The sequence below is a fragment of the Trifolium pratense genome, linkage group LG3 (assembly GCF_020283565.1).
Source record: "Trifolium pratense cultivar HEN17-A07 linkage group LG3, ARS_RC_1.1, whole genome shotgun sequence".
Taxonomy (NCBI): Eukaryota; Viridiplantae; Streptophyta; class Magnoliopsida; order Fabales; family Fabaceae; genus Trifolium; species Trifolium pratense.
This window is the reverse complement of record NC_060061.1, coordinates 34,222,504-34,248,234: the sequence shown is the minus strand read 5'-3', so window position 1 is coordinate 34,248,234 and position 25,731 is coordinate 34,222,504. Positions and strand designations below refer to the sequence as shown.

Below are 25,731 nucleotides of genomic sequence, written 5' to 3'. Positions count from 1 at the left end.
ATAAATAAATTATTATCCTTTTATAATATTTATTATCTTTACTTGACCAAAAATAATTTATTTTTATTAACATTAATTACTTTTAACTTAAAATATATAATTTTTTATACTAACTCGTAATAAATACTACTATAATAGAATGATAAATTAGTTATTTTTTTTTCTGAAAAGTAAACTTTAAATACAAATTAACAATATTTTAGTCAAAAAAAAAAATAATTTACAGAAAAAAGTTTGAAATTTAGAACTTAAAAAATGGTTTTGAAAAGAAAAAAGACGGAGGTGTGGTAGAAAAGAATAGAAGGAAAGGCTGTCAACCAGGTCACACCCTATCTATCCTTTTTCCCTTTCTCGTGGTTGAAATGATTCCCTCTCTCTCTTTCTAGTATCTTCGATTTCAATTTTGGTCTTAACCCCAAAATTTCAATTTCAATTTTCAAATTACTCTCACATTTTATTTCTCACGAGTCACGCCCACAACCACACCCACACTACTCTCTCCTCAGTATAAATACCCCTCTTCCATTTTCATTGCATTTCTCTCTTATTCTTCTTCTTCTTCTTCTTCCTCATTCACACCGCCGAGATCCATTCTCTCTCTACTTTCACGGTATCTTTTTCCTTTTCTCTTTCTTCTTCTACTTCTACTTCATCGATCAGTTAGGTTTATTCTTCTTGCTTTCTTTCTAGATTTACTTCATAATACGCTGATTTGTTGTTGCAATTTCGACTAGTTTATGCTTAGATTTGTTTAACAATGCTTGTTTATGTACTTAATCGGAATCATCTAAGTATTTTATTATGTAATTGTGAATTGCGATTGCTATAACTTGATCTATGTAACTGAAATGGAGTAGATCGTGGATAACTAGTAACTGATCTGTGATCTGGTTGTTGCTTATGGTGCATCGTGTTATTTGATTCTGATCTTTTAGATGCTGGATCTGGAGTTTTTTTTTGTAACTTCAATTTTAGTGTTGATGATTATTGTGTGTTTGTATAGTTCATAGATTCCATATTTTGCAGTTACTTTCGAAGTGTTTCGGTTTTGTTGACTGGATTTATGGTCTGATCTGCTTTTTATGTGTGAATTTCTCTGTTTTCTTTTCTTTTTGTAGTCGTGGTTTTTCCTTCATAGAACTTCATTTAGAATTTTGAACTTTTAAACAACCTGATTCATAGTAAATTGAAGATTTTAGTACTTATTGTGATGAGGAACTTGAGATTATAGGTTGCACATGCTTTCATTCTATGTTTATTTTATGACATTTTGAATACAGTTCAATCTTTCAGTTTTTGTTTATTGGACTATGTACCTGCTCTACTTTCTTTCTTTGAAAACCTAAAATTATCTAATCTAAGTTCTTGAAGAAGAAATTTGGATATGACTGTGTAATTTCAATGCTATTGATAAATGATAATTGTGCTATTGATAAATGATAATTGTGCTTGTTATATACAATGTGAATTATTGATGTTTTATGTAGAAATGGTTAGTATTTGAAGCAAAACGAATCTTTCGAATTTGTAATTGGCTGAATTCTGTGGGTGGTCATTTTGACTTGTTAGTACTGACAATCTTATTCCTGCATAATGTAGTTCAGTAAAAGATGGCTGATGCTGAGGATATTCAACCCCTTGTTTGTGACAATGGAACTGGAATGGTGAAGGTTAGTATTTAGTAGTACTTTGAATTTTTTTGTTTGTCATGTTTTGTCTTTTATTCTTTCTTTTTTTGTTACTGAACAACTTGTCAATCTGTAATCTTTGTGCAGGCGGGATTTGCTGGTGATGATGCTCCTAGGGCTGTGTTTCCAAGTATTGTTGGCCGACCACGTCATACCGGTGTTATGGTTGGGATGGGCCAAAAGGATGCCTATGTTGGTGATGAAGCCCAATCAAAAAGAGGTATTCTTACTCTCAAGTACCCCATTGAGCATGGTATAGTCAGTAACTGGGATGACATGGAAAAGATCTGGCATCACACATTTTACAATGAATTGCGTGTTGCTCCTGAGGAGCACCCAGTGCTTCTAACTGAGGCTCCACTCAACCCAAAGGCCAACAGAGAAAAGATGACCCAAATCATGTTCGAGACCTTTAATGTGCCTGCCATGTATGTGGCCATCCAGGCTGTCCTCTCCCTTTATGCAAGTGGTCGTACAACTGGTTCGTATTTTATCCATCTCTCTTAGAACATACTTTTGAATCTGATATTCCATTAGCCTGTTCCTAAATAAATCATATTTGAAACAGGTATTGTTTTGGACTCTGGTGATGGTGTGAGTCACACTGTGCCAATCTACGAGGGTTATGCACTTCCTCATGCCATTCTTCGTTTGGATCTTGCTGGCCGTGATCTAACTGAATCTTTGATGAAGATCCTTACTGAGAGAGGGTACATGTTCACCACCTCAGCTGAGCGGGAAATTGTTCGTGACATCAAGGAGAAGCTTGCCTATGTTGCTGTGGATTATGAACAAGAACTTGAGACTGCAAAGAGCAGTTCGTCAATTGAGAAAAACTATGAGCTTCCTGATGGACAGGTTATCACAATTGGAGCTGAGAGGTTCCGTTGCCCTGAAGTTCTTTTCCAGCCATCTATGATTGGAATGGAAGCTGCTGGAATTCATGAGACCACCTACAACTCTATAATGAAGTGTGACGTGGATATCAGAAAGGATCTGTACGGAAACATTGTTCTCAGTGGTGGTTCAACTATGTTTCCTGGTATTGCTGACCGTATGAGCAAGGAGATCACTGCCCTGGCTCCTAGCAGCATGAAGATTAAGGTTGTGGCTCCACCAGAGAGAAAGTACAGTGTCTGGATTGGAGGATCAATCCTTGCATCCCTCAGCACCTTCCAGCAGGTGATTATTTTACCACAAATTAGCACATTGCCATGTAATGCCAATTATATTTGATTTCTAAATCATGTTTTTTGTTTTGCAGATGTGGATATCCAAGGGTGAATACGATGAGTCTGGCCCATCCATTGTCCACAGAAAGTGCTTCTAAGTCCAAAATGATGCAATAATGGTAAGTTATTTTTGCTGTGGTTGCTTTTTTGGTGTCTCTGTCATGTCATGTGAACTATGTTGGTGGATAAGAGGTGAGATAGGATCATTGGAGGGTATATTCTGAGATTGATTTATCAAATGTTCTATGGCAGCCCGCTGAATGTCAAGGGCAAGGAGTTAAGAGGCATTTTTTGCCTTTGAATTCTTCCATGCCTTGTTAATTAGGCTGTCTGTAGTAAGGAGTGATGCTTATTTTAATTTTTATTTCCCTTCTCCCTTTTTTCAGAGTTTACATTTGAAGGTTTCCCCCCCCTTTTGGAACGTTCATGTTTATGTCTATAGCACATTAGCATGTATCGAGATTATTTTACAATATCGTCAATTTGCGCAATTTAATTTTGAATTTGGTCAAAAAAAAATTTTGAATTGAATTTATACATGAATTATGTGCTCGTTAAATTTGGAGTGCTTCCTATGCTGAAATTCTTTAAGGCAAACTTCTAAAGGAATTAACACTAGAAAAGTTTTATTCAAATTGAGACCTTTAAAAAATTATTAATAAATTGAGTTTTTATTCTCAATTGAGGCCTTCTGTTTTATAGGTTACTCAACTTAGGGTTCATATTAGCAGGACATTCTTTCATTAATTGATATATGGTGTTAGTGAAGTGTCATGCAAATTGCGAACATTATCGGTTTACATGGATCGAAAGAATTGTTCTCAGAAAGGGTTGGTCATTAACTATGCGATTTGATATGATCCAAGTGAAGTGATGATTTTTAAATGTTATTTTTATATAAGTGATGTTAATCCCACACATCCAAACATAATGCGTATTAGTGACAGAAAGTATTACTATAATAACTGCAAAATATTGTCTGTCGCTGCATGTGGAACAAATGCAAAGGACCACAAAAATTTGAATGAAGCATAATGTGCGGGATATGTCATTTATTGGGGACCTAATGAAATGAAATGATATATTAGTGGCCTTCCACGAACCAAGTATGTTCTTTAATAATTAATTCTACCGTGCAGAATACACTAATTAATCAGTCCTTCTAAGCCCATTTTTTATCCTCAATTTTTACCACCTAATTACATTTCTCTGCCTATCCTACACGTAGTTATACAGAACCCTGGTGCTATTATAATAGTTGTATTTTTTTTTTTAAGCAATGTTATGTTAGTTTTTTTAGGACTTGAATTTTGGACCTCCTGCTCTTTCATCCATCCTTAGCTCAACTAGTTGGTAATTAGCAATTTTCACCTCCAATTACTTTTCTGTGCGTCAACTCAACATGCGGATAAAAAAACAAAAAACTCAACATGTGGATAAATATGTGGCTAGTTACAACGAATGTATCGGTACACATTCAAAACAAAAAAAATGTGTATTGGAAAATTTAATATAAAATTATTTATATTTAACTATTTTAAGACATAACTTAATTCTTCTATTTTGTTAATATTTTCTCCGTCCCCAAAAAAATGGAAGAAAAACTCATTTTTTTTCCAAATTATAATTGAAAAACTTAACATTTATTTTTTTTGCTTATTTTCATGAAATTAAATATAAACTGCATTTAATTTACTCTCTCTTCTCTTTTTCAATTAATAAAAACTATTTTTACATCTATGCAACTATTTTTACAAAAAATATTTCATATTATTATGTTTTTTGTTTTTCTTAATTTTTTTTTTTGTTTATAACTTGGGATGAAAATAGTATACTATTATTATATAAGTAGCAGAAGGGTACTTAGGTAGCGGATGATAATTTCAAAATTTCTAAAAAAATTCTTATTTTTATATCGTCAACTACTTAAATAGCGAAAGGATAAAACGTGAAAGACATATGGTGTGCGAGAAATACGTAGGGTGACAAAAAAAATCTCGTCTTCTATTTTCATTTAAATGCTTTTTCAGATATTAAGAAAACAGAGACATGAAAAGGGGAGAATGTTGGTTATTATATTTGAAAAGACATATTTAATTTTGAATATAAGAAAGAAAAAAACTTCATAAATAATTTTTTGTTATTTCAATATAACTTATTATATCGTCAAAAAGTTCTTACCAAAATAAATTTAATTTTTCATCACAATTTAATACAGAAATTAAATTACATAATTCATTTATTGATTTTTTTTATTGTTTTTTTATTAATGAATGTTGTTATTTAGTGGGAATCATTTAAATAATCTCGAGAGTTTAGCTCAGTTGGCATGACAATGACATTGCATTATATATGCAAGGGGTCGGGTTCGAATCATGATCATTTCACGTATTCACCTTAAGAGTGGAATTAGAAGAACCCATAAAAATAGAGAATTTGACCAATTATAAATTGACTAACCATGCATGGGTTCGAGCTCTGACTCTCACTTGTGCGTGTGAGTTTATAATGACTTTATCATTGTCTATGTACCCAAAAAATAATTGGCTAACCATGCTACATAGTATTTGTGAGCGTTAAATGTTGCTACATAGTATTCTTGTGGTGCCTCATTCTCTTGTTATCCCAAAGCATTTTACCTGATGTTTCTTCAGAGCGAAACATAAATTCAACTCATAAATTTGTAGAATTTACCTCATTAAAATAAACATATAATATATATTTTAACTTGTTTAATTTAGAATGTAATCTAAAATTAGCAATTTTAATTTAGAAATTTAGGTATTATGAATATTAATTAAAGAAAATATGACAAAATCAATATATTATTAATTTTTAATTAAAAATAAATTTAAATATTAGATAATTCACACTTAATTGAATTTCTCTCATTCTCATTAGTTAAATATGAAAAAGTCATGCATTTCAATAACAAATAATACAACTATATGCCCAACAATATATCTTGTAAAGAAATAATATCTCTCTCATTTTTTTTTCCGCCTATTAAATATGACTCTTAGAAACACGCATGTCATGTGAGATTGAATATATTACATATGATTGAATTACAAAGTATTTATATATTTTAACTCTATTGTTTTATTTTTATTTTTACGAAATCCCCGTTATATTATGTATCTTTTTTTTTTACAATGTTCATGTATCTATTATTTATTAAATAATTTATTATATTGAAATGTCCACAAATCTTAGCTCAACTAACAGAAATATCGAAATTGTTAGGTAGGATATCATTTCGTCTATCTAAAAAAAATTATTATATTTAAATAATCGCATAAAATGTTGCAATATTATATTATTTTATCAATTTTTTCGCGCACACGTGCATAAAAATTGGAGAGGTTGTTGGTAACACACAAGTACTAAAAATTATTATCTATCTAATTTTTAATATATCTCGTTTCTCCGTCCCCTTTATAAGCAAAAATTCTTTTGTTAGGATCATTGAAGTACTTGGTCTAAAATATAACCAAATAATCAATTATTCATCTATGAATTTTTATACTATAATTTTGTTTTGGTACAAGAAAATTTATACTATTATACAATTATAAAAAAATATTCACAAGTGTAAATAATCATTACTCATATAATTATTAACATCTACTATATTATTATAAAATTAAGTGAGTCTCTATATATTATATTGTATTTATTACTAATATGATTAAATTAAACTTTTGAATTGACTAAAATAATTAAGTTTTTGAATCGTTTGGTGAAAACATGCGAGTTTTAGTGGTTTTATCGTGTAAACTCGTTTTGACTTCTAATTTTACTCAAAATTATTTTAGCTTCGATTTAACACAAAATCCACTAGGGTCGTAGATAGACTGAAAGTGTTGTAACAACAATGTAGAAATTGAGTTCATTGTCGTCGCCAACACGATCACACAATGGTTGGTACCGCGAACCTCACGAGCTTAGACGCATAACCAGGAGGAGTTATAAGAGTTTCAGAATTCAGATCTAGATCCTTTTTATCTGTAAGAGGAAACTCATGAGAAGGATTGTTGTCGCACAAAGTCTCGGTAACCTTGAAAACCAATCCAATTGAAAGCAGATTGGGATAAGAGAGGAATTGATCATGCCATCACCATGTCCCTCAAATGGTAGCAGTACCAATAACCCCTCATCATCTTTAGGCGATGCTTTGTTCTCAACAATTTATTCTTTAAACTTTTTAACCGTCTTTAGGCGATGCTTCGTTCTCAACAATTTATTCTTTGAACTTTTTAACCGGCTCTAATGTGTATGGGTTGGGGGAATGAGATTGAGTTGAATTAAATGGAAAGTTAGAAAAATATGGAATTGAAATTGATATGCCATGGGAGGGAATCATGATAGCATTGAATGACAGGAAAAGGATAATTAAGGCACGTATAAGATACGGATAGTGACCAAATATAAGATACGGATAGTGACCAAGAATGAGAGTGATATTTCTTGTGATCTAATAACAACTTCATAACTATAAAAAAAATAACAACTTCATAACATAATTACACGTGATAGAATGATAAAGAGATAATGAAAAGTTTGTACATGTTCCCTCTTCTAATTTTAATCATCACCCTAGCATTCACCATTTTTTTTTATGCTCTTAGAGAATGAAAAAAAATATGAATTTGACAAATAACAACTAAAAAAAGAGTGTATAGTTTAAACAACATATTTATATTTATTATGCATATATGGATATAGGAGATGACTACGGTGAGAACACAAAACATAACTGTAGTAACTCTGCATACTAACAATTTACTGTCGACCTTGTATCTTCTTCTCCGCCATCTCAGTGTATTCGACGCCCACTTCTTCAACACATTTGGTTATCGTCTAATCTCAGTGTTTCTACGTTCAATTAAATATCCCTCTACACTCCCTATTTAATTTCCACATTTTATTTTTCCCACAAAACCAATTTTGTCTTATTCAATTTGATTGCTTTTGATGTGTTAATATTCATGATCGTTCAGGATGATGTGGTTTTTCAAATCAATTGAACAAGCTTCTTTTTTTTTTTGTTGACAGAAATCAAGCTTCTTTTTTTCTCTACCAAAAATAAAAAAATTGAATAAACCCCTTCTTTTTTCCCCAACAAAATTATCTTCAGTGATCAAAACATGAGTGTCTAAAATCGCAATTGAAAGATGAATTAAAATTGCAATTGTTAAAAAGGAGACAGAATATAAGTGCAGGCAAGAGATTTGACACCAACAAATAAACATAACAGAAGCAACGAAGGAGACAGAGTAAATTATTAATATACGGAGTGACTACAGTTGTGTTTTTTATTCTAGGCCGCAGATATGCATCCAACGGTTATTTACTAATTTGTTCATCAAACGAGTCGATATAAAAAAATATTATTTAGGAGCCTAATCTAAAAAAATGTTTGTTGCACACCAGTCTCCATCTAATAGGTTTCATGGTTGATAACAAATAAAGCAAGGGTCAATTATAAATAAATTATAAGTTTCACTCTCCACATCCCAAGTCATAGCAGTAATAAACCAGGTACCGGGTTTCAAAAATAGCTAGCTAAAACACAGTTATTGGTACTACATTTAGAGTACATTAACCTTCGATGAAGTAGCCTATGATGATCGGCTGCCAGCCCTCATACAGAAAATGGACACAAGAAAATCTTGATCGACCCCTAGGAAGTCCTTATTCATATACAAACCATAGATTGAAACTACTAAGAACTTGAGCTTTTATCACATACTTTAATACTTTAATCTTCTAGTCCGGTGGGAATAGCAGCTTGCTTTAATGACTTACACCGATTGTAGTTGGTGTAGATTTTCATTCGATGTTTTGTTTTTTTCATGCTTCATTAGCTCTATAAACTCCCTAAAAGCTGCATTATCAACAATCACAATAGTGGTTATTTGTCAAATCCAAATTCAATTCAATGTACGAAACAGTAGAAGCATATTGGATCAATGATTATATCCTACAAAACACGTTATCCTGAACTTGAACCTAAAATGTTTCAACGCTGTAAAGGTCAAGTTAATAGATTGACGACCACACCAAACTTCTTTTAATAAACAGTGCTGCAAGTTTGAAGTCTCTCACCATTGTCAGAATCATGAGGTCCAGGGGATGCTTCAGGGTGGTATTGAAGAGACACAATCTTTCGAGCAGGGAAAGCAAGACCAGCACAACTGCTGTCGTTAAGATTGATATGAGTAACCTCCACTCCTTCGGGTAGTGTGGCAGGGTCAACCGCATAGTTGTGGTTCTGCCCATTTATATATCAATTAATCCAGATATCAATTTATATCCGAAGGCCATAAAAAAGGACAAATACTACTTGAATGAAAACACTTGATAAAAAATATAAATGACATGGAACATTAAAAAGAACACAGGCTATCTAAATTGACTACATAAAGAACTGCACATGATACCTTCACTTCAACATGTTTGCTGCTATATACAGAATTTATGTGCTGCTGTATATAACCAGTTACATTGTTTTTCTACCACCAGTCACTATCATAGTGAGTTTTGGTTTAAGATCCTTAATAAAAGGGGCCAGGTCCTGACCCCTATGAGGCAAGGTCTACCACAAATATATTTTCCCTTTTCCATCAGACTTAATAGATTCAAATAGATTTAAGTAGAAAAGAATCTTAAACTAAGAAACAAATGGTGTAGAAAAGAGAGTAATTACTATGACTATTGGTGGAATGCTAAGAAACAAAAGGTGTAGAAAAGAATCTCATTAGTTTGCATACCTGAGAACTAATTTCAACACGGCCAGTTCGAAGGTTACGAACAGGATGATTTCCTCCATGGTGACCAAATTTCATCTTGTAGGTTGTACCCCCTAAAGCCTGGCCTAGCAATTGATGTCCCATACAAATTCCAAAAACAGGAACCTTTCCAATAATATTCTTTACTGTTTCAACGGCATAAGGAACAGCAGATGGATCTCCTGGGCCATTACTGAAAAGCACGCCATCTGGATTTAACTTCAAAGTTTCAGATGATGGCCATGTAGATGGCACAACAGTGATTTTACAGCCATAAGATGCTAGGCGCCTAAGTATATTATGCTTGATTCCAAAATCATACGCAACTACCTAAAATTACATTCATTAGTATGAAACATAATTTTAATCACCCAAAAGTCGACAAAAGGGAGTCAAAAAAAAAATAGCCTACGGTATAAACTTACATGGAAAGTGCCTCTAGGCCCTTCACTGGAGCTAAACTCCCATTCTTCCTTTGTTCTATCAACCCATTCGAATGGAGACTTGCAAGATACCCCACTAATTAGATCAATACCTGAAAATAAGAAACTAAAGACATGTAATTCCCGGTTTAAAAACATTTGAGTAATCTCCTCTAATAGTCATATCCTTACCAACAATATCCCATGATTTAGACATCTGAAGCAATTCCTCGTCTGTTTTGGAATTGTCAGTGCTCAAAACACCAATAAGGCTTCCATCTTCCCGTAATCTGCGTGTGATTGCCCGTGTATCAACATCATCTGTTGCATCACAAAGTACTGTGTCAAAAGAAAAATCCAGAGTTTACACAGACCATAGAGTTCTTGTTTCTCATAAATTACTTACAAATTCCCATGACATTCCTTTCTGCTAAGTAATCGCCTAGATCTTTTTCACATCTCCAGTTTGAGGTACTGAATAAATATCCATTGCAAAAAGACAGGAAAAACAAAGAGTAAGTAGACTAAAGTAAAGCAAGCTCAATCAACGAAAAATATTTCCAGAGCATGAGAACAGAACCTGATACTCAAACTCCTAATTACTAGACCAGAAAGGAAGCATTGTGCTGATTCCTCGTCATCTGACAGACAATGAAACAAAGGCAGTTTTAAAACGGCTTTGAAGCACAAGGATACAAGGAAAATTAAATATAAATAGATACTAACCAAAATTAATGCCTGTATTCCCAATGTGCGGATTTGTCATCAGAACAAACTGTCCAGCATAACTAGGATCGGTTAAAATTTCTTGATACCTGAGGAACACGAACATAGAGGATCGGTTAAAATTTCTTGATACCTGAGGAACATAGAACATAACAAATGAAACACGCACTCAATTAGGTAAAAAGCAAACCAATAAAACAAGAAAAAGAGAATAGCCTATGATTTATAATTTGGCTTATTTGGCTTACCCAGTTAACGATGTATTGAAAACAACTTCACCAACTTGGGTTCCTGAAGCACCAAACGATTTAGCTTTCCAAATCGAACCATCTTCTAGCACAAGTCTAGCATCCGAATTCTTCCAAGGCCTTTCTCCATTACCTATACATTCATTTATTCCTTTGTTTAAACCCTAACCAGCGGCAAAACTTGAACAGAAAACTTGGGGACACCAAGTCGTTTACCAATTTTATTTCTTTCGCAAATCTATCATTTTAAAACAAAAAATGCTTTGTTCTTCTGCATGTAGAATTTCATTGAGATAGGAGTAATATTCTTGAAATAAGGCTAACATTTTAGGCATACAAGCATTAGATACACAACCTCATTTTCCAAACGAACCTTAATTAATGCTAACATTTACACAATTGTTGCTCCCTCTTGAAGAAAGAATCAATTTTTTTACTTTTCATCTTCACTTTTCTTATGCAAAGAAATCTATATAGTATCAAAAAATTGATATATCCTAATAGACCCATCATCTATAACAATAAAAAGAATCATTTTTTTATGAAAAAGAATAATAACAGTCACAAAATGTATAATAATCTAATCAAATCTAAAACCATAACAATAGCATAAACGGCGCAGTGAGTGACAAGCTCATAACAACAAAATGAAAAGCAAAGAGGGTTACCGGCGGAACATCTGACAGAGAAAACGGAAACTTTTGAAGCGGTTTTTGGAGACTTGGAACCGAAGAGGTCGTTGAGAGATAGGGTGAAGGACAAAGCTTTTGTCGCCATTGTTGTCTTTCTTTCTTCTCTATGAAGCTGGCAACCACCTTTGTTTTCTCTTTACCGAGGTTTTTATTTTCAGTTTGTTATATTTTTTTTTTTCTGATTTATTTTACTTTTTTATAATTTGGTCCCCATGCAATATAGTGATTGGACTGAAAAAGCAAATTCTCAATTGGTGGTGGATAGTTTGTTTTGCCCAAAAATAAACCAAGGACAAAAATTTAAACTTCTAAAATTCATTTTCATACCATTTATATTTGACACTTTTGTCGAGATTGTGAATATTTTGCAAAGAGTTCAAAAAGTTATGAATAACAATGTTGTATCCCCACCAAATTGATTTTGCCGTTCAAAAAGAATTAGCGGCACAACTTGTTGTCTCTTTGTCTTTCATTCATATATAATTGTTCTATATTTATTGACGAAAATATTGACGATTGTGACCTATATTCTATAAAAAAAAAACTATGACATCAATCTTTTAAAAATTGATCTGCGACCGAACTAGGAACCTGGTCCGGTCATATTGTAATAAGGCCAACCTAACATTAAACGAGTCTTAAAGCGAACTCTGATTATAATATTCTAATAATAATATTTTTGTTAAAATTATTTAATTCTTAGATAAATTTTGTAATTCTCATGACCAACACCGTAAACAATACGAAGGTCATGAACGAGATACCACAAAAACCAGAGAAACCCAATAACCGATCACCATTATTATTTCTCATAAGACCACCAAAACATGATCTCACTCGGTTAGATAGAGAGTTGTCGTCAACATTGACTTTAATGATACTATCTACTATAGGTTTGCACTTTGTAGATGTCTTCTTTAGAGAGGAGATGCAACACATCAGAATGAAGAGAATATATTTGGCGAAGGCAATTCCAATTCAACCAATCATTGCCATTGAAAATTTTATCATTTCGAGACTTCCATAAGATCCAACATGTTATAATGAAGATAATACCATTAAGAGTTAGAGCATGATGTTTGAACCGAAAACGAAAATCCGGAGAATTGAAGGTAACATCCTTGTTGAAAATCAAAGCATCCCAAATCATCATGGAGTTCAAACAATCTCTAAAAATGTGATGATTCTCTATAACATATCAAATGATTTTTAATTTTTTTTATTTTTTTTAATGACTATATAATATAAACTTGTCAATTCAATGATAAATTTTGTAAAATTCATTATAACATTTCATACTACTAGTACTACTAATAGACATGGATGATGGATCCATCCTCAAAGTTAAACTTCATTCAAATTCAAATTTAAACTCACATTAAATTACTCCTACTAGTATTACTGTGACACCCTGTCCAACAACAGAAAAATAATTACTGTGACAAAAAGACAAACTCAACACCAGCTTTTGAGTGTAAATATTAATTTCACCTTTTAAATTTGGTAGCAATCACTTCTTCCAACAAACAAACGTTATTGTCGGAACGAGACAACAAACACAGTCACACTCACACCGGACTACAGCTACTACATCACCCTTCTCTCTCTCTCTCTCTCTCTAACCATGGCAGACTATGAAAACCACCACCACCATCAACACCAACAACAAGTAGTTTCAAGAGAAACAGCTTTTCAAGCACTAAACACAATCATCCAGCTCCATTTTGAGAAAACCCTTGAAAAGAAAAGAGCCATTGACCTTCAAAAAAAGGAACTTCACAAACTCTTCCAAATCTTCTTCATCTTTCTTTCTTTAGTTTTCATGGCACAATCAATGTCACCTCGTCTTCAATGTCGCCATTGTTGGATCCCAATAACACTTCTTTCCATGGCACATCTTATCTTCTATGTCTCAGTAGCACAAACTCTTAGATGCATTAATGGATTCAAGTATCAGAGAAGGTGTCATAAGCTTACACTTGGTTTAGCAACTGAGAAGCTTAGGGATATGAAGATGAGGTTGAGTAGTGGTGGTGGTGGTGCTGATTATGATGCTGTTGGTGATGAAGAATTTGAGATTCATTATCAAGAACCTCCTGAGAGTTATTTTGGTAAGTTTAAGAGAAATTGGGCTCTTCATTTTGGGTTTTTGATCTTGATCTATGGTTTCATGATCTCTTCCTCTGTTGTTCTTCTCTGTTTTTAAGGTTTACCATTTTGGGTTGTTTTAGTTCAATTTAGTGTGTGTGTTTAGTTCAATATAGATATGTCAAAATCACAATGATCTACCGTAATTTAACAGAAGCTACACTCTGTAGCTTCAGTAAATTTCCGGTAGGTCGTCGTAATTCTGGCATACTCAACGTGATACCAAACATAGGCTTAAATGCTTTGTAACGTTATGATATTTTGTTAGAGAAAGAGTTATGATTAATAGTAGCAGCAATAGCTTGTTTTTGTTTGTATGTATAAAATTGAATGATTGATTTCCACTTGTTCATTCAAGTGTCCATTCTGAAATGAAAATCTGTCTTGTAGAATCTTTTTAATAGTCATTTTCCAGCAAAGGGGTATTCAGAAACCACTTTTTTCACTTAACCTTTCACTATCTAACATGACATTACTAATTTGATTTGTCATATTCACTCTAAAATGGATAAACATATACAATGTCGCCTACTATGTCTATATTTTGATATTCAAATAATACGATTTTTCTGATATAATCTCTTCGAATGGGAGCTACTTAAAATTTGCATTGAAAAAATGTGCTTTTCTGAGTGATCATTCATCACTACTCTTTGTGTTAGAGTGAGCAAAGTTAAACAAATAGATGCAAATATTTTAACTTTACTGTGAATAAAAATACAGCCAATTAAATTTGATCCTACACAGCTACACCAGTGACCAACATTGATTTGAGATTAAGGAAGCTTCGAGAAGCCATGTTTCCTCCTATTATGGGGAGAGAGCATTGCATAATGTCTTGTATGCATCTGCACATTGTTTAAATTTTTCTTCCGCCATTGCCTACAATCACGGAAAGGTTAAATACATATATATAAGACCAGATAACGCATACATTCATATAACCAAAAAGGTTACATGCACCTAGTTTTTATAAGGGTCGAGTTAACTAGCACCTACAACGGCAATACAACGCTATAACATAGCAGAATTAGAACAAATCGCTATTGTTCTGAGACATGCTATTCAGGATAAAATGTTGTCAAATAGTGGCACTAGAGCACCGCTGCATAGCGGAATTTGAACAAACAACTATTTTCAAACGAACCTGCGAAGGGCCTTGATGCTTATCAGGATGCCATTTTAAAGCTGATAACCGGAAACTACAATGGCAATAAAGAGATATAAGTATGTCTGGTAGAGGAACTGGCAGTAAACATGAAACCTAAAGCACTTACGCATCTTTAACATCTTCTATATTTAATGGACCTGTTGGAGGCAAACCAAGAATAGTTCTACCAGAACTTGATCCTACCCTTGCGGTTTTCCACTTGTTTGTGTTTGTCTTACTACTCCATTCAAATCTAGAGGATCCACTATTGTAAAGGGGACTTTTGAGACCTTTGTTTGCATAATAAGGCCTTCTACGTTTCATATATTTGATATGGTTCTGAAATTGACATTTTTAGCATCAATGAAGAACTATAACAATAAGTATATGGATGTCAAATAAGCAAGGTTTTACCTACAGAAGATGAAGCTAAATATTAATTCATGGTTTTTCTTTGGCTAACATTGTTTTGAGGACTCTTTATCGGATTCTTGGGTATGATTAGCTGATCCAGACACAAGTTATTTTGTTGGAGGGGCGTATTATCAAGTTATTTTGTCAACTGATCATGAGTTGGTTTTGAACAAGTTTGTTCTATTAAAAATTAATACTTTTGCTTGGAGGCTTCTTAGTGATAGGCTACCCACCAAGTCCAATTTAGATTTTCATGGTTGTTTGTGTATTGACTCAGCTAGTTGTGAAGTTCTAGAGAATTTTAATAATTTATTCTTGAATTGTACTTTTTTTTGGATCGATTTGAGAGATAGAGATAAGCGCATACAATGTCTATATTTTGATATTCAAATAATACAATTCTTCTTGGGGGTGATGGTATAATACAATTCTTCTTGATACTACAAAAATAGATGGAAAAATACAACCAATTAAATTTGATCCTACATGCAGATACACAGGTGACCAGCAGTGACTGAAATTATAAGGAAGCTTTGAGAAGCCATGTTGCCTTCTATGCTGGGGAGAGAGCATTGCATAATGTCTCGTATGCGTTTGCACATAGCTTAAATTTTTCTCCAGCCATTGCCTGCAATCACGGAAAGGTTAAGTGCATATATACAAGACCAGATAGTCATTATAACACATAGCAGAATTAGGACAAATCACTATTGTTCCGTGATATGCTATTTAGGATCATATGTTGTTAAATAGTGGCATTAGAGCATTGCTGCATAGCAGAATTTGAAGCAACTGCTATTTTATGTGACTCACAATTGACAACATTGTATGTAACATCCTTTCAATTTCCTTTTTGTTCCTAGCATTTATTTAAGTGGCAGATTAGGCTAAACAAATATTTCAAACGAACCTGTGAAGGGCCTTGATGCTTATCAGGATGCCATATCAAAGCTGATGACCGGTAACTGCAAAGGCAATAAAGAGATATCAGTGGTATGTAATGTGCATATGATATGTCTGGTACAAGACCTAGCACTAAACTTGAAACCTAAAGCACTTACGCAATTTTAACATCTTCTATCTTTAATGGACCTGTTGGAGGCAAACCAAGAATAGTTCTATCAGAACTTGATCCTACACGGCATGAAGCATCATCGTCTTTATCATTATCATAAGACTCATCATCACTTGCGGTTTTCCACTTGTTTTTGTTTGTCCTATTTGTATGTTCCCTCGATTTAATCCCATACGAGGAATGTATAGAAAAAGTTCCCCTCGTCTTACTGAAGGTCCATGTATAGTGTCTGTTATCAAATGTTGCATGAAATACTTGTTCTTCTGATCATACAATGGAGATCAATAGTTTAATCTTATGTGTTTTTATCAAAATAATTTGCTACCTGATCCTATGCTCATAACCAGAAATAGAAATTTTTAGCATTACAAAAAATGTGACACATGGTGGGGAAGTAAAAGGTGAAAAAGAAAATGTGAAGCCAAAGGAACTCACTTTTAGTTTTCTTTGGTGGTTTTGTTTGACCTTTATTGGAATAGCTATTTGAAGAACCATCAGAGTTTCCATCAAGTTTCAATTTCAATTTGGTTTCTTTGTCCTACCAGAATGTAACACCATAAAACACCACCATTGCAATTTTTGACAGTAAGTAAAATAAAAGATAATACTAATAGCAACATAAAATGATAGTTTGTTTGTAGAAACAAAAAAAGTGTAGAAAGCATACCTGAAAATTGCCAAACGGACCGAATAGTGTTTCGCCATCGCTGGGTTATTATTTGCATCGAAGGAATCTGCAGATTTTCAAGTTTTGTTGCGTGGACTTGATTTTGAGCTAAAAGAGTGTTAAGACACCAACGAACACGCCGAGTTTGTTCTTCTGGTTCTCCCCAAGAGAACTGCTCACTCACGCTCTACGATTTTTCAATTTTACCTTTCCGCTATTTAAGTAGTAGACAATAAGTTAATATGTACTAAGGTAGGGTGTTTTTGATGGGTGTCTGCTACTTTAAGTAGCGGATATTTTGGTAATTTCATAGGAGCGTGAGAAAATCAGTAGAATAGCAAAAATAAATCTCTTTGTTTGGAGGCTTCTTGGTGATAGGCTTTCTAAATCCATCTCAAGCCTTTTCTTCCACCTCTCCTCTCCAATCCTCGATCGAACTAGCGTTACATACCCACTAAGTCCAATTTAGATTTTCATGGTTGTTTGTGTAATGACTCGGCTAGTTGTGAAGTTTTAGAAAATTTTAATCATTTATTCTTGAATTGTGCTATTTTTGGATCGATTTGACATGATATTATTAGTTGGGTGGGCGTGAAATGCACTCTCCTAAATAATGTTATCTCTCTTGCTCATCAATGATGTGAAGCTCAGAAGCTCACATGTTTCGTAAAAAAAAAAATCATGTTGTATCTTGAAGCAATCTAGTAAGCTATAGTTTGGTCTATTTTCCTTTAAAAAAAAAAGCTTGGTCTATTTGAAAAGAAACAAACAAGACAGTAACTGAGTGAAACTTTTATTTTGGTCTATTTGATTGAATTGATTTCCACTTATGAAATGAAAATCTGTCTTGTACAATCTTTTTAGCAGTTATTTTCCAGCAAGATGTCAATAAGCAGACGTATTCAGAAACCACTTCCTTTCACTATCTAACATGACATTACTAATTTGATTTGGCATACTCACTCTAAAAATAATCCAATGATAAATGCATACAATGTCTATATTTTGATATTCAAATAATACAATTCTTCTTATCACTTTAATCATTTTCTTTTTATTTTTTTACCTTTTTTGTAAGTGTGCCTAAAAGAAAATTATTTGGGTTTGTGCCCATATTAGAATTTCTCCCATTACTACGGAATTGGATTAGGTGCATTTGAATTTTCAGTGCAGTCACTTGATAGTCGTCCGATCACGATCAGACGGTTTAAATAAATACAGTCAAAAAATACAGTTGTTAAATCATGATCGTCCGATCAAGATCGGACGACCATAAAGTGACCGACTGCATGATTGCACGGAAAATTCGACTGCGCGGAATCCGGATCCCATTACTACTCTTCTGGTTAGAATGAGCACTTTTAAAGTTACATAAATAGATGCAAATTTTTTAACTTTATTGTGAATAAAGTACAACCAATTAAATTTGATCCTACATGCAACTACACCGGTGACCAGCAGTGACTGTGAAATTAAGGAAGCTTTGAGAAGCCATGTTGCCTTCTATGCTGGGGAGAGAGCATTACATAATGTCTTGTATGCATTTGCACATAGTTTAAATTTTTCTTCAGCCATTGCCTACAATCACGGAAAGGTTAAGTGCATATATAAGACCAGATAGTCGTAAGTTCATATAACCAAAAAGAAAGGCGGGCAAGAATGGTGGCGTTTACGGCGCATCTAGTTTTTATAATATGGAATCAATGTTGTTAAATAGCAGCTATAACGGAAATACAACGCTATAACAGTAGAATTAGGACAAATCGCTATTGTTCCATGATATGCTATTTAGGTTCATATGTTGTCAAATAGTGGCACTAGAGACATTGCTGCATAGCAGAATTTGAACAAACTGCTATTTTATGTGATTCACAATTGACAACATATCCTTTCAATTTCCTTTTTGTTTCTAGCATTTATTTAAGTAGCAGATTCGGCTAAACAAATATTTCAAACGAACCTGTGAAGGGCCTTGATGCTTATCAGGATGCCATTTCAAAGCTGATGACCGGTAACTGCAAAGGCAATAAAGAGATATCAGCGGTACGTAATGTGCATATGATATGTCTGGTACAAGACCTAACACTAAACATGAAACCTAAAGCACTTACGCAATTTTAACATCTTCTATCTTTAATGGACCTGTTGGAGGCAAACCAAGAATAGTTCTATCAGAAATTGATCCTACACGGCATGAAGCATAGTCTTCATCATTATCATCAGACTCATCATCACTTGCGGTTTTCCACTTGTTTGTGTTTGTCCTATTTGTATGTTCCCTCCATTCAAACCCATATGTGGAATGCTCAGAAAAAGTTCCCTTCTTGAAGGACCATGTATAGTGTTTGTTACCAAATGTTGCATGAAATACTTCTTCAGGTTCGTCATCAGTGTCCTCATAAAAACTTTCTCTTTTGATTTTTTCTGACCATACAATGGAGATCAATAGTTAGCGAAATTAACAACATTTAAGAAACATTCAATGGAACAACAAAGTCACAGTAGCATAACAAAAAATCTTAAATTCATGTTCGGATGAATTACTGGTCTAGAATGTACACATAATAAAGTGCGTGATGATTACAATGTACCAAATCGTAATTAAATTAACTACAATGACTGCTCACTAAAACTATATATTTCGCTGGAAGTGTGCACTCTCCTAAGTTCCAGAATATGAATTAAAAATTGAATGAATTTGTCTTAATTTCCATGATTTGAAATGTTACAGATATCACTCAAAATGGAGAAACTTATTCTTACTAAGACAAGACAATCTTTGACTGAGAAAGTATTTAACATTTTAGAAAGAGAATTCTAGTAATTAGCCTCAATGCCAGCCAGAGAGTGTATTTGTAATGTTTCTAAGAGCGGTTTTATGCATTTTCGATCAAAATGATTTGCTACCAGATCCTATACTTATAACCATATTTTTTTTACCAATACGAAAAATGTGACACACGGTGGGGAAGGAAAAGGTGAAAAAGAAAATGTGAACTGAAAGGAACTCACTTTTAGTTTTCTTCGGTGGTTTTCCACCAAACCGCCGATCAGGTTTTGGTTGACCTTTATTGGAAGAGCTATTTGAACGACCATCAGAGTTTCCATCAAGTTTCCATTTGGTTTCTTTGTCCTACCAGAATGCAACACCATAAAACACCGCCTTTGCAATTTTTTATAGTAATTTTAACAGAAAAAATAAAAGAGTATACAATATGAGGTGTTAGGTGCAAGTAAAAACATTATACAAATGTCTGAAAAAAATAAAAGTTGCATTTTTTTAGATTAATTAAAATGAGTTCATTAGCATTTCTTCGATTGATAGGGGAAGGAGATAAATCTGCAGCCACTCAGCATGTATTTCTTAATTTTAAACTGCATACGTTGATTAATTAAAATGAGTTCATTAAGCGATCATTGCAACAGTAAGTAAAATAAAAGATAATACTAATAGCAACATAAAATGACAGTTACTTTGTAGAAACTAAAGTCTAGAAAGCATACCGCAAATGAAAATCTCGAGGCTCCACCATTGTAAAGGAGACTTTTGAGAGCTTTCTTTGCATCAGCACGCTTTTGACGGGTAACGAATTTGATTTGATTCTGAAATTGAAATTTCCAGCATCAACGAAGAACTATAACAATAATTATATGGATGTCAAATAAGTAAGATTTTCCCAACAAGAATCGCATGAAGAGCAATCAAGAATGAACTATATCAGCCTTAAGCTGCATGCAAAACAAATTTCTATCCAAACTCCCCATGAATTCCAACGGATATTAGAAATCGTAGTTAAACATTGCTTGAGCTTGAGAAATGATAAATCAATAAAACTGGAACATTGTTGTGCAATCCAATCTATGCATTGCCACAAAACTTTTTCTCTAATTCAGATTTCAGAATGCATTGATGCATAATGATCTCAAATTTTCAATATCTCATTCAAAGTCAAGGCGCGATGCAAACATGAAGACAGATAAATTAACTGACAAAACTTTAAATAACAACAATAAACTGCCTGGCATAATTTAGTCTACTAGACTGCTTTAGAACGACCTGTAAAATACTTCATTTCTTTTGTTTCATAAATTGCTTGTACTTAACAACTACAATACAAAAACCAATAAGAAATATGCCATATTTTACCTACAGAAAATGAAGCTAAATATTCATGGTTTTTCTTCTAAAGCTAAATACTACAATGCATACCTTAGATGGTTGTTGTCCTTTTTTGGTATCCTGCAAGGGAAAAAACATCATTAATTTCCACACTTCCTCATATAAAGAGTAAATCCCTCGTCCAACAATAAATGAAAAACATAAACAAACCAAATTGGGAAACATGAAAGCCAATTCCCAATGGGAAGAAACCTTCAATCTCAGAACAGGAGCACACAAATTTGGGTTTCATTCAAAGGCAAAAATAATTCCAAAGGTTTTAAATAGCAGTCGCGGTTGTGTTAAGGATTTTGCGATTGTGGAAGCTACATTACATATTGTGATCATCAATGTGTGAATGAATCACAACATTGCACAATTCTTATTAAAATTATTTTTACTATCATGTATGTTGTATAATTAATAACTAAAATTAGGGATAGATGTGAAGTTTTGACCTAGGGAAAGAGCTAAAAGGAGATAACCCTATGTAATTTATGTTCATTTTTTTGAAGGCATGTAATTTATGTTCATATTTGTACTAAAAATTGTGATTTTTAACCATCTCAATTGAAGAAAAAACAGAATTCTCTGTCTATTTGCATTTATTTTTTTTGGTTTCACCCCCGGTATCCGGCCCACTCAACTACCTAATGTGGTTCGGGATCAGTTCTGACATCAAGTGGTTCCAGTCCCCTCCCGATCACAGTTGCGGGGATCAAACCATGGTCCTCCCTATTACTAAGTCCGACACCAATCACCACTGGACCAACTAACAATTGGTCTATCTATTTGCATTTGTCGCAGTCATAATGGCGACGGCATTTCAGTGTGATTCCTTCTCATTTTATAAAAATGGGAGAAAACGGTAACAACTGCTGTTGCCAATACCGTTTTGTTGCGGCCATTTTTGAGAAGCTTTCTCAATATGTGGCAATTCACTTCTCAACCAAAGGTGCATAAAATAAAAGAATTTTGCCAACAGAGTTTGTAAGTATGTAAATTTGTTTCTAAGTATTTACAATTCTACCCATATCTTAGCATTTAGCAATTGGGAATGAATGAATGAACACAATACAATAGAACATTGATAACAATAAAAAAAAAAAAACTCACTGGGTTAGTATTCCATTTGTGACATGAACAAGGAGTGGAATGAAAAGCAGAAAAATGCGAAATGGACGGAATAATGTGATTGTTGATCGACAAAATGTTTCGCCATCGGGTTATTATTTGCATATTTACAAGACACATATCGAAACCGTTTCCTAGGATCACAATTTGATTGAAGGAATTTGCAGATTTTGGAGTTTTTGTTGCGTTGCGTGGACTACTAAGGTTTGATTGATTTTTGAGGTAAAACACGAACACGCCGTCGCAGAGGTTAGTTCCTCAACCATAGGGAATTTAATGGGCCTCAATGTTTTTCTTGTTGTTGTTGTTATAAGGTTAATGTTAGTGCTACCTACACCATTGTTTTATTTTTTTTACCAATCCACACTTATTTTGTCCAATAATGTTTATTTACGATTTTTTAAGACTTGTTATTCGTCCACGACTAATCTGAAATACATCAATCTCACCGTCTATTAGTGGGGTCCGTTTAAAGTTAAAACTTTTTATTTTGTATGAACTTGTCCAATATAATAGATAAATTGGCTTGGTTAACAAGATTCAGTTAATAGGGGATTAATTAGGAGTGTTGAGTTCTGCATTTGAGGTGTTGGCTTAGTGATAAGAGTTTAATTTTATAATCTTAAGATGCTAAATTTAAACCCATCTTAAGAACGGTTGTAAAATAGTCAATAAAAATACTTCAATAAGAACTTAATGTAATTTTATGCCAAATATTACACGGCACTTATAAATTAATCAATGGGGCAAAAATTATGCGTGTAAATTAATCAATGTGCTAAAAAAAAAAAAATTGGCAATAGCGAAGCAAATTTTCTGTAGTAAACTTTCACACAGTTTTAGGTTAGGACTATATGATCAAATATGTGCGGCTGAGATGGTTTTGAATGATTTAATAATTATTTCAATCTAAATCGTCTGATCAATAATCAATGGTCGAGATTGAAACTTTTAAAATTGCGTGTTTTCTTTAATGTAGCAAATCTCGATCCTATCAATAGTATCTCACGATCATAGTTATTTATTCACTTTTCATCTTTCTCTTTTTAATTTGTTTTTTCTTTGTCATTTACTAATCATTGGATAAAAAAAAAAGATAACATGAGAAAAATATTGGAGAGTATCAAAATTCCACAATCATATTCATGGCTCATATACTAGTATTTATTTTCTGACAATATTTAGTGTGTGTTTTTTTTTTTGACATATCTGACAATTTAATACTATTAGGCTTTCACTCTGTCTTGTTTTTATTTGTAATAGTTGATCTGTGTTTTTCAACTATGCCTTATGTGGGGTGTGGTTAATATGCATAAGTCTTTACTTATGCATGGTGCATAAGCCAGCCCAGCCCACTAAAAAGAGCAGCCCAAAAATCACGCACCCCCCAAATCAAATTGCGCACCCCCCATGCTACGTACACCCTACCACATTTCGTCCTGCACCCCTCCTCAAACCCAATATAATTGCTTTATACACCTCCACTCATTTCGTCCTACACCTCCCCCCAAACCCAACATAATTGCTTCGTACACCCATCCCATTTCGTCCTACACCTCCCAAACCCAACATAATTTCTTCGTACACCCCATCCCATTTCGTCATACACCCCACAAGCCAACATAATTGCTTAGTAAACAAACATGAAGAGTTGGTGCTAATATGAATTTTGTTAATAATTTAACTTTTTTTTCTAACTTTACACTTCATTTTTTCATTTTTTTCTAATCTTACACTTCATACTTTCATACTAGTATTTATGGTTAACTTAGTTGTTACAAAAAATATGTAATTGTAAACTCTTCGTAAGCTTTACTATATTGTAAAGTAGACTCTGATACCTCTTAGAATTGAGAGTTAGACCTAACCTTACAAAACTGGCTTATAATTGAAAACTAATTAAGAGTATTCTGAATCTTCGATAAAATATCTGAACACATTGAGTTTCTATCCAACAAAGCTAAAATAAAAAACCAGATTAACGGTAATTTAAACAGAGTAACACGTGACTAAGTTATATTGAAATGCAATGAGAAAAAAAGTATGCAAACATCATCACAAAAATGGTTGCCATTTTTAGAAATGAAATGATAAGAATAATAATAATCTTGATTAATATTGTTAACTAATTAATTAATTACCTCTGAAACAACTACCAGCAGCAACAATTAAACATCAACTCAATGGTTTCAGAGTACAACTCTCTGAAACCATTCTACCAGCTAAATGGTTTAGGAAGCAACAATTAATAATCAACTCACTGAAATCATTCTACCAGTAAAATGGTTTCAGAGTACAACTCTCTGAAACCATTCTACCAGCTAAATGGTTTAGGAAGTAACAATTAATAATCAACTCACTGAAACCATTCTACCAGTAAAATGGTTTCAGAGTACAACTCTCTGAAACCATTCTACCAGTAAAATGGTTTTTGAAGCAACAATTAAACATCAACTCTCTGAAACCATTCTACCAGCAAAATGGTTTCAGAGTACAACTCTCTGAAACCATTACAATGGTTTCAGTGAGTTGATTCGTAATTGTTGTTTCCTAAACGATTTAGCTGGTAGAATGGTTTCAAAGAGTTGTACTCTGAAACCATTTTGCTGGTAGAATGGTTTCAGTAAACCGATTTACCAGTAAAATGGTTTCAGAGTACAAGCCCAAGCTTATGCACCGTGCATAATTGCTATGCGCGCCCCCATATTGCTACGCGCGCCCCCCAACTGCTACGCGCCCCCCCATTTTCTAGCCCCAATTTCTAGCGCGCCCCCCATATTGCTACGCGCGCCCCCCAACTGCTACGCCCTCCCCCCAATTGCTACGCGCCCCCCCCCCCTTTTCTAGCCCCCCAATTTCTAGCGCACCCCCCCAGGTTTTTTTTTTTTTAGATTTCTAGCGCACCCCTCAGGTTTTTTTTATCACGCTTTTAATTTTGATTGATTGAATTTTATTTTATTTTATTGATTAGGGATAAATTTCAGAGTATTATGTATGGTTAATTATTTTAGTAGTTAGTTTTAAACTAAAATCATGTCAAACCATCATCGTTGTAACCGCTGCAAGCTCTTCAATCTTCTTCGCTCTCGCTATCTTCGTTTTCCAATCGGAATCTTACAAATTGATTCTCTTGAATCGAACGAAAACGAGAACGAATTGCAATTTCTGAGATGAATCGGAAT

At 33.5% G+C, this 25,731-nt stretch overlaps 5 protein-coding genes across 6 annotated transcripts; 2 read left to right on the top strand and 3 right to left on the bottom strand.

The window, feature by feature from the left end:
- The first annotated feature begins 283 nt into the window (after positions 1–283).
- LOC123913322 (actin-7) lies at positions 284–3,411 on the top strand. 2 transcript variants are annotated; one of them, XM_045964029.1, is made up of 5 exons: positions 284–610; positions 1,600–1,670; positions 1,776–2,169; positions 2,257–2,870; positions 2,953–3,411. In XM_045964029.1, the coding sequence occupies exons 2-5, from the start codon at positions 1,611–1,613 to the stop codon at positions 3,016–3,018; spliced, it is 1,134 nt and encodes a 377-aa protein (XP_045819985.1). In that variant the 5' UTR covers positions 284–610; positions 1,600–1,610; the 3' UTR covers positions 3,019–3,411. The 2 variants fall into 2 exon arrangements, with proteins under 2 accessions (XP_045819985.1, XP_045819986.1); XM_045964030.1 differs by having other exon boundaries at positions 305–610; positions 1,605–1,670.
- Positions 3,412–8,379: 4,968 nt separating this feature from the next.
- On the bottom strand, positions 8,380–12,108 carry LOC123915844 (carbamoyl-phosphate synthase small chain, chloroplastic-like). The gene is made up of 10 exons (XM_045967107.1): positions 11,779–12,108; positions 11,111–11,243; positions 10,863–10,951; positions 10,717–10,777; positions 10,543–10,610; positions 10,329–10,457; positions 10,140–10,249; positions 9,697–10,044; positions 9,032–9,197; positions 8,380–8,810 (listed from the first exon to the last, which is right to left on the bottom strand). The coding sequence occupies exons 1-10, from the start codon at positions 11,885–11,887 to the stop codon at positions 8,728–8,730; spliced, it is 1,296 nt and encodes a 431-aa protein (XP_045823063.1). The 5' UTR covers positions 11,888–12,108; the 3' UTR covers positions 8,380–8,727.
- Positions 12,109–13,316: 1,208 nt separating this feature from the next.
- LOC123916273 lies at positions 13,317–14,342 on the top strand. The gene has a single exon (XM_045967693.1). The coding sequence runs from the start codon at positions 13,427–13,429 to the stop codon at positions 14,006–14,008; it is 582 nt and encodes a 193-aa protein (XP_045823649.1). The 5' UTR covers positions 13,317–13,426; the 3' UTR covers positions 14,009–14,342.
- A 1,537-nt stretch (positions 14,343–15,879) lies between these two features.
- Positions 15,880–16,930, bottom strand: LOC123914992. The gene is made up of 4 exons (XM_045966152.1): positions 16,915–16,930; positions 16,576–16,852; positions 16,425–16,479; positions 15,880–16,142 (listed from the first exon to the last, which is right to left on the bottom strand). The coding sequence occupies exons 1-4, from the start codon at positions 16,928–16,930 to the stop codon at positions 16,068–16,070; spliced, it is 423 nt and encodes a 140-aa protein (XP_045822108.1). The 3' UTR covers positions 15,880–16,067.
- Positions 16,931–18,439: 1,509 nt separating this feature from the next.
- Positions 18,440–22,834, bottom strand: LOC123918064. Its single transcript, XM_045970003.1, has 7 exons — positions 22,532–22,834; positions 21,467–21,496; positions 20,761–20,859; positions 20,269–20,389; positions 19,368–19,680; positions 19,217–19,271; positions 18,440–18,834 (listed from the first exon to the last, which is right to left on the bottom strand). Exons 1-7 carry the CDS (start codon positions 22,667–22,669, stop codon positions 18,760–18,762), a joined length of 831 nt encoding a protein of 276 aa, XP_045825959.1. The 5' UTR covers positions 22,670–22,834; the 3' UTR covers positions 18,440–18,759.
- Positions 22,835–25,731: the final 2,897 nt, after the last annotated feature.